The 16,852-nt window shown below is 42.5% G+C and overlaps 1 protein-coding gene across 2 annotated transcripts in view; it reads right to left on the bottom strand.

The window, feature by feature from the left end:
* Positions 1–16,852, bottom strand: part of TMEM255B (transmembrane protein 255B) — a 52,087-nt gene that overhangs the window by 21,129 nt on the left and 14,106 nt on the right. Inside the window, exons 1-3 of one of the 2 annotated variants that reach the window (XM_035114879.2) lie at positions 15,066–15,182; positions 3,634–3,776; positions 2,649–2,711 (exon numbers count right to left, since the gene is read on the bottom strand). In XM_035114879.2, coding sequence (XP_034970770.1) covers positions 2,649–2,711; positions 3,634–3,776; positions 15,066–15,126 — 267 coding nt within the window. In that variant the 5' untranslated portion in view covers positions 15,127–15,182. Of the gene's footprint in view, positions 1–2,648; positions 2,712–3,633; positions 3,777–15,065; positions 15,183–16,852 lie in introns of those variants that run through there. The other variant, XM_035114880.2, reaches the window with a different exon arrangement.

Raw genomic sequence — 16,852 nt, 5'->3', positions numbered from 1 at the left:
AGAGGAGGAGGAGGAGGAGGAGGAGGAGGAGCAGCAGCAGCAGCAGCAGCAGCAGCAGCAGCAGCAGCAGCAGCAGCAGCAGCAGCCTAATCTGGAGTACAAATATTATCAAAGACTAGTTACTAGGACGTGAACAAGTATATAACTTTGCCCTGGCTTTCGGCACCTGAGATGTGTGTTTTCAGAGCCCACCCTATTCTTGTGATTGTGATCTGCTTTGAATGTTTTGAATTTTGATTTTTACATTGTTGTAACCTGCCCTGAGACCTGCTGGTGAAGGGCAGGAAATAAATATTACATTAATAATATTACAAAACCAATACCAATTACGATGTAACAAAGCTAGATAGCAATCCAGTCCACAAATAGCTGTCTTTTGATTCAACTACTGTATACAATGGGAGGCTGGTCAGCTAGATTAACTACTTAGTCATGAGCACCCATCGCAATGCCCAAACCCTGTTGGATAACGCAGATGGATTTGCTGTTGAGTTGTTGCTTTAAGAAACTGTAGCTACTTCAGACTCAAAGCAGTTCAGAATTTGCCAAAGCAACGGAAGATCTCTAGTAGCTTGTCAGGTCTTGCTCACCTTGGTGCAGGTGTGCAGGAGGGCCAGATGCAGAGAGCTTAAGGATTGCTGGGCCTGAGATTCCCCACCTGCTATGAATCATGAAGTAAGGCCCACCATTTATGTCTACTCACCAGCAAGTGTAAATAAAACTTCCAGTTTTCACTAGCCTAGGACTGCAAATGAAGAGGATGGGGATTGCCAAGCACCACATATGGAACCAGCAGGCTGCTTTTATATTTGGTAGGTGACACATTGTGTAGGAGGCCTGAGCTGGACAAACCTCAGAAAAGCATCAGTATGAATTTTAAGCAAGAGTGTGCAAATTGCTTGCCATGTATATGCATTGCTAAGGTGGCTTTGTAGCTCTCTGTGTGCAAGAGCTAACCTTTTAAAGACTGTGTGAGCAGGCAGGCACAATGATTTACTAATCTCTCTACAAGGGCTGCGTGTGGTTGAAGCTGAGGGAGCACTAAGGCCAGCAGCATCCTCTATATACATTCCCACAGTTCTGAGAGGTACATATACTGAGCTCATGACTCTCCACAGATATGCTCTTTAAAAAATTTTTTTACTCGGCCATCATTTGAAATATTACTCAAACTCAGTATGAAGAGTAGGCTTTTAAAAGCATAATTAGGTGAGGCACGGCTGAAGGCAGGCTGACAAAATCAATGACTTGGTTTTTGCAGCAGTTCTGATTAATTTAAACCTTTTCTGGATATCAATAGATTTAGAGAGAGAGAGAGAGAGAGAGAGAGAGAGAGAGAGAGAGAGAGAACAAAAGCATTGCAGGATTTAACCATTTAACCCTCATTGTTTGGAGAAGGTAACGTTGTGAATTTGGTAAGCTTTTTAACCCTGCCCAAACCACTTGTTTTTAGAGTAGCAATCTGCTGCCGGAGTCCAGCTGAGCCCTTTGAAGATGTAGCTGGGGTGGGGTGGGGATGATTTGATTTCAAAATATAAACAGTTTAAATGTTTTAAATGCATTAGTATCCCATGACAAAAGAATAGTTTAACACAGGCATCCAGATGTTTTGGACTACAATTCCTATCATCCCTGACCACTGGTCCTGTTAGCTAGGGATCATGGGAGTTGTAGACCAAAACATCTGGAGGGCCGCAGTTTGGGGGTGCCTGGTCTAACATAAAAGTTGCTGGGATACACACCGGATTCCAATGGCTAAGTTTTAATTATTATTTTACCAAAAAAAAAAGCATGTACAGAATATGTATTTGTTTTCTTAAGGGCAAACAAAGTTCTGACAACCCCTCAACTAAGAAATCTGCATTAGGGTATCAGTTGTAGAAGGAAAAACAACAGAAGGAAAAGCAAACCATAAACCAAAACATGCTTAGGTAAAATGCTGGTCTCATGGTAAATAATTGAAGGTGTCTCATATACCCATTTAGCCTAATAGTTTCCTAATAATAATAGAACACTGCAAATAAGAAATTGGTGCTTGAAGTTTGCACTATAATAATGCTAACCTGTATCAAAATAAAGCCAAACTGGAGAAGAAATTTACTCCTGGGGTCCAACAAATAAATCCCCGCAGTTCTATTTCTTTCTTTCTTTCTTTCTTTCTTTCTTTCTTTCTTTCTTTCTTTCTTTCTTTCTTTCCTTCTTTCTTTCTTCCTTATTTATTTCTATTATTTGCCCTTGGAGGGGGCGGCAATGGACTGCATTAAAAACACACAAACACAGAAAAAATCTACCCTAATGTTCCAGAAGTGGATTTTATGATTATTCATGGAAAATGCTAAGTTATTTTCTGCACCCTACTTTTAAGAAGTTTCTGAAGATACAGTGGACCCGTTAGCTTAGGCTGTTTCACTTTTGTATTCATTTCAATAGGGGTAAATTGGACCTTGATGGCTATGTAAGATAAACTTTCTTTTAAAATAGTTTTTTAAAAAGTTGAAAAGCAGGAGAGGAGAGAGTTGAAGCACAACATGTCAACTGACTACTTGACTGTTGAAGAATACATGGAGAATGAAATGTCTGAAGTCTGCAGTTACATTTTTAATTTTATAGATTTTTTAAAACAACATTTAAATATATTATGTGCTTACCATTTGCTTCCGGTTCTCTACAAGATGGATACCGATAATCCCTAGGAAGGACCCAAAACCAAGCTGTGGGAAAGAACAAAGAAACAACAGGTCAATTTAGCTGTGTATAAAGGATAGTGTCCTGGTTTGCACACCATGTTAAACCATGGTTTGTTTAACAATCATTTATTAAACCATGCTATCACTATGTGTAAACCCGGTCCAGCAGCTTAAATGTGGTTAAAGATTGCACATTACAGGATTAAAAATACAAACAACATTTAAAATAACATTGGAGATCACAATTAGCCTGGGATTCTATCTTGTTTTAGAGTTGCTCCAAGCAACTGAGCTGTATGTACAGGTTCAAGGCTTATGGCAACTGCAGCTATTAATATATAAACTATATAGGAAGAAAGAAACGTTTACTAATTAAATAAAATACCTAAAATTCTAGAAACTGCAGAAAACGAAGCAGGAGTACAGAATTTACTTCTTGGTTAAAATTTCTCACAAATATGGTTATTTCTACCTCGCATTTTGGATTTTAACGTTTTACGTGCTGCTGCAAATGAGACCTTATTTTCCAACACATATATGTCAATCTGAGCTTGTTCTGTATTCCCCAAGTCTGTGCAACATGCATCTATGTATGCGAAACACAGTAGGAAACAATGGACATTTAGGCAGCTCTCTCCATGAAATATTACTCATGACGGAAATTCAGAACTGAAGATAGATGGGTTATTAATATCCCTAACAATACTTGCATCCATCTACCAGTATCTTGCTCTAATCTACTCAGGATGTGCTAGCTTGCTTGTCTTCGCTTTCACACATACACACGCAAATCATACGTACACACACAATCAGGTTAACATTGCTTGAGCTGTCAAATTCCACAAAAAAGGCTTTGTTGGACAGATAATTATGCACAAAGGTTAATTCATTGCACGGCACACAGCATTGTAAATACTTGAAACCCTAAAATATAATTCCTACTTACGATTATTCCTGGATAATAACCACCCACAGTTACGTTTTCTGTTCTGGTGGTAGCTGCAAGGCCTATGGTCAGTATGAAAACAGACACTATCAAGAGGGCGATTGTGAACCATAGGGAAGTTTTCTTTCTTTTTGCAAAGTGCCCTGTGGAGCGAGGGAAAAAAATGTTATTATAAGCACCACAGTATATATGCACAAATCCCAAGGCAGCAGCCATGTGCTACACCTGTATCCTAAAACCAAAAATGGAACTAAAAATGGTGAATTACGGTAACCTTATAACCAACCCTGTCACATAGGCTGAGAAACAGCAGCTTGCCTAAGGCTTTCCAGTGAGTTTCGTACAGGAACAGCTCAAGTCATTTTGCTGCCTGATTCAAAAGGCTAGGTGGCAACCCCTCCCCCATTCCATGAATCAACTGAAGTATAGTGTCAAGATCAAGGGGGGGAAATAGTTCCACTCTATTCTGCCTTTGCCAGACCACTCCTGGAATACTGTCTCCAATTCTGGGCACCACAATTTAGGAAGGATGTTGACAAGGTGGAACGTGTGCAGAGGAGGGCTACCAAGATGATCAAGTGTTTCTGGAAACCAAGCCTTATGAGGAACGGTTGAAGGAGTTAGGTATGTTTAGCCTGGAAAAGAGGAGACGGAGAGGAGACATGATAGTTTTCTTTAAATATCTCAAGGGCTTTCAAATGGAAGATGGAGCAAGCTTGTTTTCTCCTGCTCTTGAAGGTAGGACCCGAACCAAGGGCTTCAAGTTACAAGAAAGGAGATTCTAATTAATCATCAGGAAAAACTTTATGACAGTAAGAGCTGTTGGACAGTAGAATGGGCTTCCCCAGGGGGTTGTGGACTCTCCTTCCTTGGAGGTTTTTAAGCAGAGGTTGGATGGCCATCTGTCATGGATGCTTTAGCTGAGATTTCTGCATTGCAGGGGGCTAAGCCAGATGACCATTGGGGTCCCTTCCAACTCAACAATTTTATGATTCTGTGTGCAGAAGATAACTGGATTGATGACTGAATCTTATTTCAACATGGGTGGGAGGACAGCTTTCTCCAGTGTACCTGAGAACAGCCAGCTTAGAATGCAGAGCAGTCCGCAAGGCAAAGAAAGATGTGCCGTCCAACACCTTACTGCCACTTCCCACATCCCAGCATCTGCCACGTGAAGCAGCTGTTTCACTCTTCCTAATGGTAGGGCCAGCCCTGGTTTTATAGGTGAGCAGGGCTGGCCAAGGGTATTTCGCTGATTGAGGCAAAATGCCCTGCCCCCCACCACACTCCTGCCTCCTGCAGGCATGCATCTACTTCACGGGCATCTAAAGTAGTGGCAGGAGCATGGCATGCCTGTGGCAGTGTGGCATGCCCGCGGAGGAAGAGTCCAGATCTGCCAACTGAGACGACCACTTCAGCCTGCAATATGGGTGGGCTGAGCCTGTAGGTGAGCATGGTTTTGAGCTCAGAGCCCAATAGCCAAGCCCAACACTCCAGGGTCAAACAAAATGTGCCAGAGAGCCATGATCAGAGTCTGGTGAAGAGCTGTTTTGTTGGGGGCCTCAGAACTGTCCCCTTTCATTGTTTCCCAGCTTAAATTACCCTTCTGAAGATGATATTAGCCAAGGAGGGGATAATGCACAAAGTTCTCTTGAATCACATGGTTTAGGTTCTGTCTACCCACCAACCCTCTTAAGCAGAAAAACCAAAGAACCAATAATAATAATAATAATAATAATAATAATAATAATAATAATTTATTATTTATACCCCACCCATCTGGCTGGGTTTCCCCAGCCACTCTGGGCGCCTTCCAACTGATTATTAAAAACAATACAGCATCAAACATTAAAAACTTCCCTAAACAGGGCCGCCATCAGTTGTCCTTTAAAAGTAAAACAGTTGCTTATTGCCTTGACATCTGCTGGGAGGGCGTTCCACAGGGCAGGCGCCACTACCGATAAGGCCCTCTGCCTGGTTCCTCACTTCTCGCAGCGAGGGGACCGCCAGAAGGTCCTCAGCGCTGGACCTCAGTGCGCTGGACGAAAAACTCTTGGACAGAGCTTTTCAAGTAGACAATGTTCAGAGTTCCACCAAAGCATGTACACACAGACACTGTTAATCTGTTATGAAAAATATATATTGAAATAGGGCCTTCTCAATTCTTCATGAGCTTAGGGTGGTTACATCCCTCCATCTTTAAGTGGCTGTTATCTTTTTATGGCTGGTCTGTATTGATGTCTATGTTTGGTATGCTCCTGATTAGTTCATGATGATTTTTAGTAATATTTTGCACAGTTTAAAGGTAATTAAAACTCTGGTTTTTTTTAATTCTGTGCTTAAACTTTTATTAAGATTTATTTGTGCATGCTTTTGTGGGAAGTGGGTATAAGGGGAGTGAGACAAATTGCTGCACCAGTCTGGAGCAGGCTCCAAACCCACCTTCAGGATCCAACAGATCCCAGGCTGGCTCAGTCCCAGCCTGACGCTGCTATCACACAAGGGCACCACTAGTAATCCTGATGATCTCACTTCCACCAATCCATCCATGCATTTGTAACTGGGGAGGGGGGGCAGGGCAGTCTCGAGCAGGTCGCGCGCCCTGGTGCTGAGGGGCGGAGTTTGTGCCGGCGCCCCTGCCCTCGCGCCACCGGGGGTCTACCTAGAGCCGGCCCTGGAGGGGGAGCAGCTGGGGAGAGTGATCTGAAGAAGAGAAGAGAATCAGAAGGCACAGGAAAGGACTAGGCTAAAGCACTTTTTGTCTTCCCAGCTGCTTACCCCCTCTACAAATTATCTTCGCTTTCTCTCCTCTTTTTCTCTCTTTGAATCGACCATTAGGATTTTATTGCCTGCATCTGCATGGAACATTTAGTTAGGCTCTCTCTAGAAAGACAAACTGCACACAAGAGCAGCCATGATTCAAGAGTAATCTGAAAAAAGGTCTCTTTGGTATCTCATCTTCTCTCTCTCTCTCCCCCCTGTCTCCTTCTCTAGCACAGGGTTTTCAATGAATGATGCTATTAAAAAGGAATGACATTACTGTTCAAAGGACCAGCAGAACTCAAGCATAACTCCAAGTGTCAGGCATTTTAAAGGTCCAGGATAGTGCTTTGAATTTGTAATCCTTCACACACAAGAGAAGAGTGTGCCAGGGAAAGAAGAAACACACCAGAAAACAGGATGAGTCTCTTCCTCCTCCTGCCATCTCTCCAGGTTCAATGTGCTTCTAGAAACCACTACATTCATATTTGGTTAAGTCCAGTATTACAGTATTTTACACCCAGGCTTCTTACAGTATATTATAATGCACGAGTCCCTGTACACTGCCTACTTAGAAAAAAACGTACGTATGTAAGCTCTAAGAAATAAGTTTTAGTATAAGTTCTATTGGATTTACTGAAGAGATTTTTTTTAAAGAAAACATCCGCTGGATTTACATCAGCAGAGATCTAAGCATCTACAAACCCATGACTAAATGTGAGTGAAAGGTACAAAAGTGGGACGCTGGATTTCAAAACTCACTCAGGCATCTGAAATGACAGAAGTTAACGTTCTGTGGCAAAGTTGCCTTGAAATCATCTCCAACATCCTGCATGTACAAAGAGCAAGGACATTCAAACTGCAATCCCCTCCAATAAACCCCACAAAACTCAATAGGATGGATTCTACTGTAAAACAATTGTTCTGCATGTTTTCAGCATGTCCAGAGAAAGATAGTTGTAGTGAGTTCCTGCAGGCTAGAGCCCATGTTATCACCAACTTGAAGCAGTTTGCTTTTTTAAAAAAAGATTTGTGCATTTTCTTCTGCAAAGATAGGATAGAAGCATTACTACCCACTCACCTTAAAGAGTAGCCAGCCACCCAGAATTCACAAACTTGCCTATCATCGGAATAATAATAATAATAATAATAATAATAATAATAATAATAATAATAATAATATAGTTTATTATTTATACCCCGCCCATCTGGCTGGGCTTCCCCTGCCACTCTGGGCGGCTTCCAACAAACATTAAAATACATCAAATATCACAGATTAAAAACTTCCCTAAACAAGGCTGCCTTTAGGTATTTTCTAAATGTCAGGTAGTTGTTTATCTCTCTTACCACTGATGGGAGGGTGTTCCACAGGGCGTAATGTTCATAATTTGCTACTTAAAGTTACTACTTGCAACATTTGTAAGGCACTTTCAGCTCTATTATAAATCAAGAAAACCTTACAAAAAATGAGTTCTTGACCCATTACAGTGAACTTATAAATGTTGCTTGGCTACTTTGGTTGACAAGGTAATAGTAGCACTTGGATAGCACACTGAAAGTCGCCATATCACAAATTTATAAGGCAAAAAAAATTGCCTCCGCAACTACTGATTTAATAATAATAATAATGATAATTTATTTATACCCCACCCATCTGGGGTATAAATGTGAGCATTGATTAGTTTATTACAATTCAGATGATGACACTCTGGCCAACATAGTGCGTTCATCATGGTTCAGTTTGCATGTTATGCAATAAACATTTTGGGATCGTTCTCCTTTCTCTTTGTGCAGTTTCTTTCAGTAAACAGTTCTGTCCCATCTTAACTGTTGTGCTGTGATACAAGTTTCTTGTCTCAGGAGTGTTTGACCACACCTCAAATATTAATTTGATGTATCCATGGGAAGGGAGGAGATTAGGGCTGCAATCCCATTCGCACTTACCTGCGGTGAGTAAACCCCACTGAACACAACAAGAGTTGTTTAAATTGCATAGGATTATCCTATTAGAGAACACCCACCCCTTGCCTGATTATGGTTTCTAGATGGAAAGGGGGACAGGGCTCGTGCAAATGGTTGTGAAGAAGTGGAAAATTTCAGCAGGTATAGCTGACTACCTGGCCCGTTTCATAGCCCAGCCAAGAGGTAGGAAACTGAATAGCTAAAGTAGTCATTCAACAAAAAGTGGATTTTCTCATGTCATTTATTACCTTGGGAAATTATTTAGTACAGAGGTTCCCCATGGACCACATTAAAATTGCTGAGGGTCTTGGCCAACTACTTAATGTCCTGTCCCCCCGTCTGTTGTATGCTGTGCTAGATGCCTGTAGTATTCTGTGATAGGTGCTACAGTATATGGTTTTTAATTGTATAGCTGTCTTGTTTTTTGTCGCATTTCTACCTCTTGAAAATGAGGAGTTCCTTCATACCAACAGATGTAAAGGGTTCAAAACCAAGCCTACAATGTTGTCTAGGGCATTGTGATATCTGAACAACAATGGCTGCAATCCTATACAGTCATACCTCGGTTTAAATACACCTTGGTTTGAGTATTTTCAGTTTAAGTACTCCGTGGACCCGCCTGGAACGGATTAATCCACTTTCCATTACTTTCAATGGGAAAGTTCGCTTCATGTTAAGTACAGACCAATTGTGTTTGTAAACCGAGGTACCACTGTATCATTCACTTTAGACTAAGCCCCAGTGAATTCAGTCATAGCTGCGAAGTATCCCGTTTTCCCCGGGAAACCCCCCCGTTTTTACTTACCTTTTCCCGGTGGTCCCCCGTATCACTTCGTCTCCCGTTTTTCTCCATTATTTTCTCCTGCCGGCGGCCATTTTTTTTCTTTCCGATTTGCCCTTCTATGGGCACCAAAAATGGCCGCCGGCTTCAAAAGTCGCATCTACACATGTCCGGAAGTGCATAGACACGATTGGTGTCAGCGGCGGCCATTTTTAGTGCCCATAGATGGGCGGAGCGACACCGGAAGTTGCGTCGACGGACTTCCTGACATGCGTACAAGCGACTTTCAAAGCCGGCGGCGGCCATTTTTGGTGCCCATAGAAGGGCAAAGCGACACCGGAAGTTGTGTTGACGCAACTTCCGGTGTCACACGGCTGCCGGTCCCAGATTCTGCAGTCCGGGACTTGGAAGGTAAGATTCAGTGAAACTCACATTTGAGTAAGCATGCAGAGGACTGAACTTCCTAGTATATACAAACGCCTTGCACAGTGAGTTACAGAAAGTGGGTATTACTTAGATAAGTAAGGATTATTCCACTTGAGCGTAAGACTTTACACTTTTCTAAATTGCATGATGTGACAAAAAATGTTCTAAACATTTAATCACTGGTAACACGGTGAACCAGCTTTTATAAGAAAGAATACGTACACACAGAGAATATTATCAGTACCATAACATTCAGTATCCAAACATTTGGTAGCAACAACAACATTTAAAGAATTATATTTGTCCATGGGGGGGGGGCAGGTTTTACAGGAAAATTTAAAGAATGGTGCATTATACATTGCATCCTCATACTACATGGCTTAATGTGTATAGTCCACAATATGCTTTTCACAATTGCTTCCTCTGAAAAAAAAAATGTTTGATTTGTCCAGCACACAGAGAAACTACCGTAATAAATAGGTGCTACTGCAAACCCCAAGACCAGGCTATTATGAATTTACATGGTAACCTGGTTGTGTATATTATATATGCAGATCCTTAGCTCGTTGAATTTAAGAGAAGAGGGGAGAGAAACCCTGATTTTATGTTCTCAATAATTTAGCTATAGTAATACAGTATTAATGTTGACTCCATTGCTTTGGTATCAATTACTTCTCCAATAAATAATTTAATGACCGGTTAAGGTAACAGAATCCTCATGTGTCTTTATTTCAAAGTTTTAATGAAAATCTCTCTGAGCAGTATTGTTTTTAAATATACCACCCAAAGACAAGTGGGCAAGACAGCAACAAAATTAACAGGAAATATTTCTTTTATATATATATATTTTATAGTGTGTCATGATGGCAAGAATTGCTTACCTAACACTATTCAGACAAAAATCAGTATACAGTACAGATATTTTACATTGTACTGGTTTTAATTTTTAAAAGTTATGGAAGCAATAAAGTATTGGATCTGACTTTTATGTGACATATATATTTATGTGACATATATATTACTTTATGAGAATACAAGTTAAGGGAGACAAAAGCAGGAAAAAGCTAAGTAAAAAATATTCTATCAAATAGGTAATCTGGAATAGCTAAAATGGAAACATAAATCCAGCTGCCACAACTGTGGTAATCAGAAAAGACAGAGGGGTTTTTTTATATAAAAATAACCTTGCATCTATTTAAAAAAACCTTTTGCAAACAGAAGAGACCCAACACTTTATACATCAGTGTAAGAACTTGGTGAGTGCTAACAGGTTTGTAGCTAAATCAGGACCACTGAAAATTATGAAGGATATATCAGCATGCTCAAAGGAACAAGTTTGCAGAAGTACAATTATTTAGGGAGGAAAGCTAATCAGTCTAATGCTCAGTAGCCAGATAATAATGTCTGTTGAGGGAAGGGACCTGGTTGGAAAGGGCATTGAATTGAGTTCCTGGAATTAGACATGGCTGGCTTAGGTCCTGAATAGGAGAAATCCACAATGCAACATTTGTGCATGCCCCACTTTGCATGGTCTAAACAAACAGTTCTAAAGACTTTAACAAATGGGCCTGAAGAAGAACACCAACTATTTATTTTTACCAAAAGGTTAAGATCTATCTATCGATCTATTCTATGGCACCAGCGAACCTTCCAGAGCAGACTTTTGGGCACATGGGAGAGCTGGAGGAAGGAGAAAGAGAACATGGAAGTCCCATTGCACAAGCTGATCTCTGTTGCATGAGCAGAAGGACATCATTGGATGCTGCCATTGCTTTTGTCAAAAGAATTGAGAGACCAGCGTAAAAAGAGGTTGGAAAGATAGGAAACTAATATATTTGAAATAGTAGGCCATAACTCTAAACGGCTGCACGGCAACAATTCTACCACCCTGTTCTTATTTTAAACTCTTTCTTCCTTGTTCCAAAAAACAATTGTGTCCCAGCCTAAGCATGATTCCTTTGAAGGAAATCTGGCTGAAATCACTAGCACATATCTTCCAAATAAAGGCAAACTGCAAGAAAATTCTGCTGGTAAAATGGAAGTTGATTGTAAATATCATAGCCTGAAACAGACTTCTACTGAAGGATTCTAAAAGAGAACCTTTACATTCCAAACAGTCTCTTCCCTTAAGGTTCTCAGAAGCACATCATATCATGTTTTCCAGTTTGCTATTGAACAAGATGATAAGCTAGGACTCCTCTATGCATGCAGTAATTGAGTTAACTATACAGCCACCAGCAGCACCACACAAATGAACTAGTAAATATGCAACATTACCATTCAAGTGGATTAGCAGGAAAAGGGCAAAAATAAAAAGGCATACATCATGATCCAGTGGTCCCTTTGGATCATGATGTATGCCTTAATTGGAATTCCAATTAAGAAGCTCCAAGTACATAATTCTCTCACTGAAATCAATGAGACTTAAAAATACTTAAAGGGAGTTGTAATTGGGCTTTAAAAAAAATGCATGGCAATCAATAACAATCAACAATAGGATCCAGAACAAATCCAGAACAAGTTGCTTGCCTCCCACTATTTTAGTCTCATGCATACTGTAAGCTCCCTTGCCAGATTTTTGTCCATTCTGCAAATTGTGTACAAAAAATATATTTGGAAAGATCTGAAAAGTGGCATTTTGAACCTCCATCCCCCCAGTAAACAATGTGCAGTTACATCTATCTAAACATCCTTTAGCTTCCGTTTGCCCACACAATCAGGATGATTAACGAGTGGCAAAACCAAGGGATATAAATGTTGTCAACGTATCTATTTATCACAGTTCTAGTCTTATATTTGAAACAATGAGGACAGAATCAGGATACAATAGCTATTCCACATAAAACAATGTATGGAATAGTGTTTCCCAAAGGTAGGAGAATTCAACACACTACAATTTTAAGTCAGAACAGTGTTCTTTAAGACACGGCTAAAACTAAAATACAAGATGTGCTCACACATGTTGGTTGCCATCAGAGGGACGATTCCAATTAATTGCTTTCCTTCATTGGAATGGGTGCTTCTTCTTGTTTTAAGATTCCTAGGTAAGTGTGCATATTATTAGAAACTTTACTGCAAAAGTTAAATTCCACACAGGGCTTCCCTGACCTTTTCTTTAAATCCAATTAGGCTCCCTAAATTTCTTTTCCAAAGAGATGGGAGAAGCTGCCCAGAAAGGACTAATACAGTCATACCTCAGTTTGAGTACTTTCAGTTTAAGTACTCCTCGGACCCGTCTGGAATGGATTAAACCACTTTCCATTACTTTCAATGGGAAAGTTCACTTCAGGTTAAGTAGGCTTCAGGTTAAGTACGGACTTCCGGAACCAATTGTGTACTTAAACCGAGGTACCACTGTATTTCCCTCTATACTCAGTGGTGAACGAAATGCATTCTTCACATTTTCAAAGCCACTCTTATTTTTTTGCTCTTCATAACCCTTCATACCATGATTTCAATGCCGGAAAATGCGTAAGTCTTCATAGATGGTCAGGCTTCAACATAATGTGGTTTTTCTGTATATGAATTGTTCCCAAAGGAGTGGGGAAGGGAGGACGCACCAGTACTTTGTACTTGGCATGCCCAGTGCTCCAAGGGTCAAAGAGTACCCCTGGGCGGCTTCTGAGGAGAGAAAGAGAAGCAAGTGGCTCATAGTTCCTTTGTAGTTCAGAGATGTGTGTATCTGTATCTAGACAGAGAAATGCTCTCCCAAACTCCAGGCTTTTTGAACATGTGGAAAAATTATGAGAGAAACCATGAATCATATTGCCACTCTTCATTTTATCCAACGCCAATCAGTATCTGAGGGCTACCTGAAGCGTGACAAAATTCCTTTAAGAAACACCTGTGTGTACGTTAACACAGCAAAAATTGCACATGGCTTTGGTCAACAGTATGTATTCCTGGAGTGAAATTCACATGTATGAATCTGCATGGCAATTAATGCCTGTGGGATGTCATCTCTTTGCTGTATGGAAGTTCTTTCTTTCTTTCTCTCTTTCTTTCTCTCTTTCTTTCTTTCATCAAGGGGCAACCTCAATCACTGAGAATCATAGCATGGGACTCTTCGGTAATAAGCCGCTTGCCCCAGTTGCTGTTTAAAGACATACGATGATAGGCAGTAAAACAAGCACCATGTCTACACAAGATTTCGAATGTAATTATATATATTTTATTACTACTAATTTTCAACCAGAAACCGATAACCTGCAACATTTAAGATGGATAGTTCAGATGAAAGCATGCAGCATGATTCCGTGGCCTTGTTTTTATTTATTTATCTATCTATTCATATATATATATGAATAGATTTATGTACACGGCAGTCCTCTCAGGGGGCGGGAAAAAGTTAACAGCAGCTTTATTGCGCCTTAGTCAGGAGGGGGAGGCAGACAACAGATCCTTACAGAGAAACTCAGATCGCCTCCCAGTCCCGCCCCGCCCCCAAAGCAATAAATTGGTTAAAGGAGTATCAAAAGAACCTCTGAAATGTCTGTCTATCTATTATCTCTGAGAGAACAAGGAAGTTCGTGGTGAGCTCTGGCACCTCTTCTTCTAGAAAAATAGCACTGTATATATCTATAGCCTATGATATTGGGGTTGGAGGAGAACAAGACATACTAGTTCAGCCTACTTGAAAGTGTCTTTGAGGAAAGGGTTGTAGATCAGATGATACAAAATCTGCTTTGCGTGATGAAGGTCCCCAAAATCATTCACTGGCATTTCCAGGCAAGCATGGGAATGCCCCGCTTCCCTTTCTGAAATCCTGGAGGGCCACTGCCAGTCAACGCTAACAATACTAAGCCAGGTGGACTCAAGGTCTAACTCGCTTTAAGTCAGCTTCCCACGTTGGGCTGCAGTAGACGTGCCTAGGAGGAATGAGCTCAAAGACATGAAAGGCAGTAGGGAGCCTTCGCTGTGCAGAATGAATCGCCCTTCCTAAGAGCATGAAGAGCTCTTAGAAGCTCCGGTGGGCTGTGTTTTTGGGGGGTTTTTTTGCAAACACTTGTTAGTCTCTCCAAAGTGGGAGAAGGTTTGGCATAATTTCCTGGCCTTTTGGCTCCGTTGGTTTCTCCCTCCAGAGTTCAACGCGCAAGTTCTTAAGAACTCGTGTCTTCTTGGTCGTGTGAAATCTGCCCTGTGCCCAACTCAGGGGGGGGGGAGACACCCCCATTCTAGAAGTTCATAGCAGGCAGAACACGAGTGAGCTGGGCTCCAGAGGATCCTCACGACGTGCCAATATTTCCGAAGGAGGGTTGGGGGTGCAGTCTCCTTCTCTCCCAGACTGTGGAGCGGGAAATAAAATCTTATATTCCCTTCTCACTTATCCATGGGCATGCAAGCCTCCCTCTGAAACTACTGGAAGCAAAAACGACAGATATAGATATCAGTTTCCCCATGGTGTAAAACTGTGCCGGGTACAGAAGGAAGGCGGGAGATAAGCCAACCTGCTTCTCCCTCGCTGCTTCTCCGGCTCTGCTCGCCCTCCGCCTGCAGGACTTACCTGTGGGGTCCAGCATGGCCAAAGGGTCAGTCATGGAAACCGGAGCAGCGGGCGGCTGCATCCTCCGAGCGCCGCGCTCTTCGCCACACGGCGGGACGCCGAGGACAGCATGCACGGCTCGCCTCGGGAATAAACTGGCCGTAAGGAAAGGAGGCTAGTTGGGAGGCAGGCGCTGCCGCCGCCGGAGGGCAGGACCAGAGGCGGCGCCGGAGCCCGAGGGGGGAGGAGCGAGCGAGCCAGTCGCTCTCCCCGGGGTCCTTGGGCGCTACTGGAGGGGGAAGAGAGAGATCCCGCCTCGCCACGCTGCGAGGGCGGCTGAGGGCTCCGGAGCAACCCGCTCGCCTCCAGGCTCGTGCAAAGGGGAAAGGCAGCCGCCCGGTCAACTTCCCGCCTTTCCATTGTGGGGCAGAGAAGATGCAGCAGCAAGCGGGATGGAACAAAAGGAATGGAGTTCCTGGGTCACATCCCACGCTAATGCTGCTTTATCCCACGAGTATTTTGTCAAGCTAGGGCTAGAATGTGTCCTTAATGTGTCCTTGAACTTGAGCAGTGCGGATGGGAGTGGGCCCCTTGCACTGAAAATGGCTCCCTGCCCTTGCTCTGGGTGGTGTAACATAAGAGGGTTGGTCATGGGTCATGGAAGGAGCAGTCACCTCATCCTCCCTCCCTCCCTCCCTCCTGGATTCCCCCTTTGAGGGGTCTCCAGCAGTGGAAGCTCACCTGGGTGAACCTGCTGTGCCACCCAGAGAGAACAGATGAACAAGAGGGCATGGTGGCTGCCTCCACACGCAGGCATGGCCAATCTTTGCCCTCCAGATGTTTGGGGACTACAATTCCCATCATCCCTGACCACTGGTCCTGTTAGCTAGATGGGAGTTGTAGTCCCAAAACTTCTGGAGGGCCAAGTTTGGCCATGCCTGCTCCACAGCATCACCCAGCATTTCATCTCCTGGTTGAGCAAGAGGTGGTCTCTGATCACTCACCTGCCCTCTCCCCACACGCTTTTGTGGGGAGATAACAATAAAAAGCAGGTGTCTGCCTAGCCTCTCTCACTGTGCCATGTGGTGTGGAGGAAGGGACTTGTTGGATCCAATCCAACAAGGTCGTGATCATGCTCTCCAGAAAGAAAGCACAGATGAGTGTGAGAGACCTTGGCTTCTCCTTCCATGACCAGCTCTCTGTGACAGGTAGTCCGTGTGGTTGGGCTACAATTCCCATCATCCCCTGATCATTAGCTCCGCTGGCTGGGACTGAAGGGACTTCAGCATGGAGGGCACCATGTTGGCAACCGTGCCCTATGGCATATTTTCATTGCCCAGACAGAAGGCAAACAAGCAGGCAGAAACAGTTAACTACCATTTCTCTCTAACCAGTACCGTAGCAAAGGCCCAATACCCCTTTCCACACACTACTATATTCCACATGCAGTTGACCTCAGCTTAATTAGTCCAAGAGTACATTTTAGTTTCCATGTGAAAACCAAACAATATCCCCCCTTTTTTTGTTTTTCCTTCATCCAAAAGGCAAATATAGTATTTAGATTGCCTAGGATTCTTAAGCCACCCTTTCAATTTTCTGTCCTGCATTAACAACCTCCACACACCACTCACAAGCAGCGTGAGAAAAGCTCGCAAGACTTCAATGCTTCCATTCCTTATGGGATAATGGATTCCTTTTTTGTTGTTGTTGATTCCTTAAGAAGTATGATGAACTCACGAGCAACATTTGAGCTATGACCAACAGAAGAGATTAGATTATAAGGTATCATGATTGTGATTTGATAGATA

This window comes from Zootoca vivipara, chromosome 4 (assembly GCF_963506605.1).
Source record: "Zootoca vivipara chromosome 4, rZooViv1.1, whole genome shotgun sequence".
Classification (NCBI taxonomy): domain Eukaryota; kingdom Metazoa; phylum Chordata; class Lepidosauria; order Squamata; family Lacertidae; genus Zootoca; species Zootoca vivipara.
The sequence above is the reverse complement of the archived record's forward strand: the minus strand, read 5'-3'. Positions and strand labels throughout refer to the sequence as shown.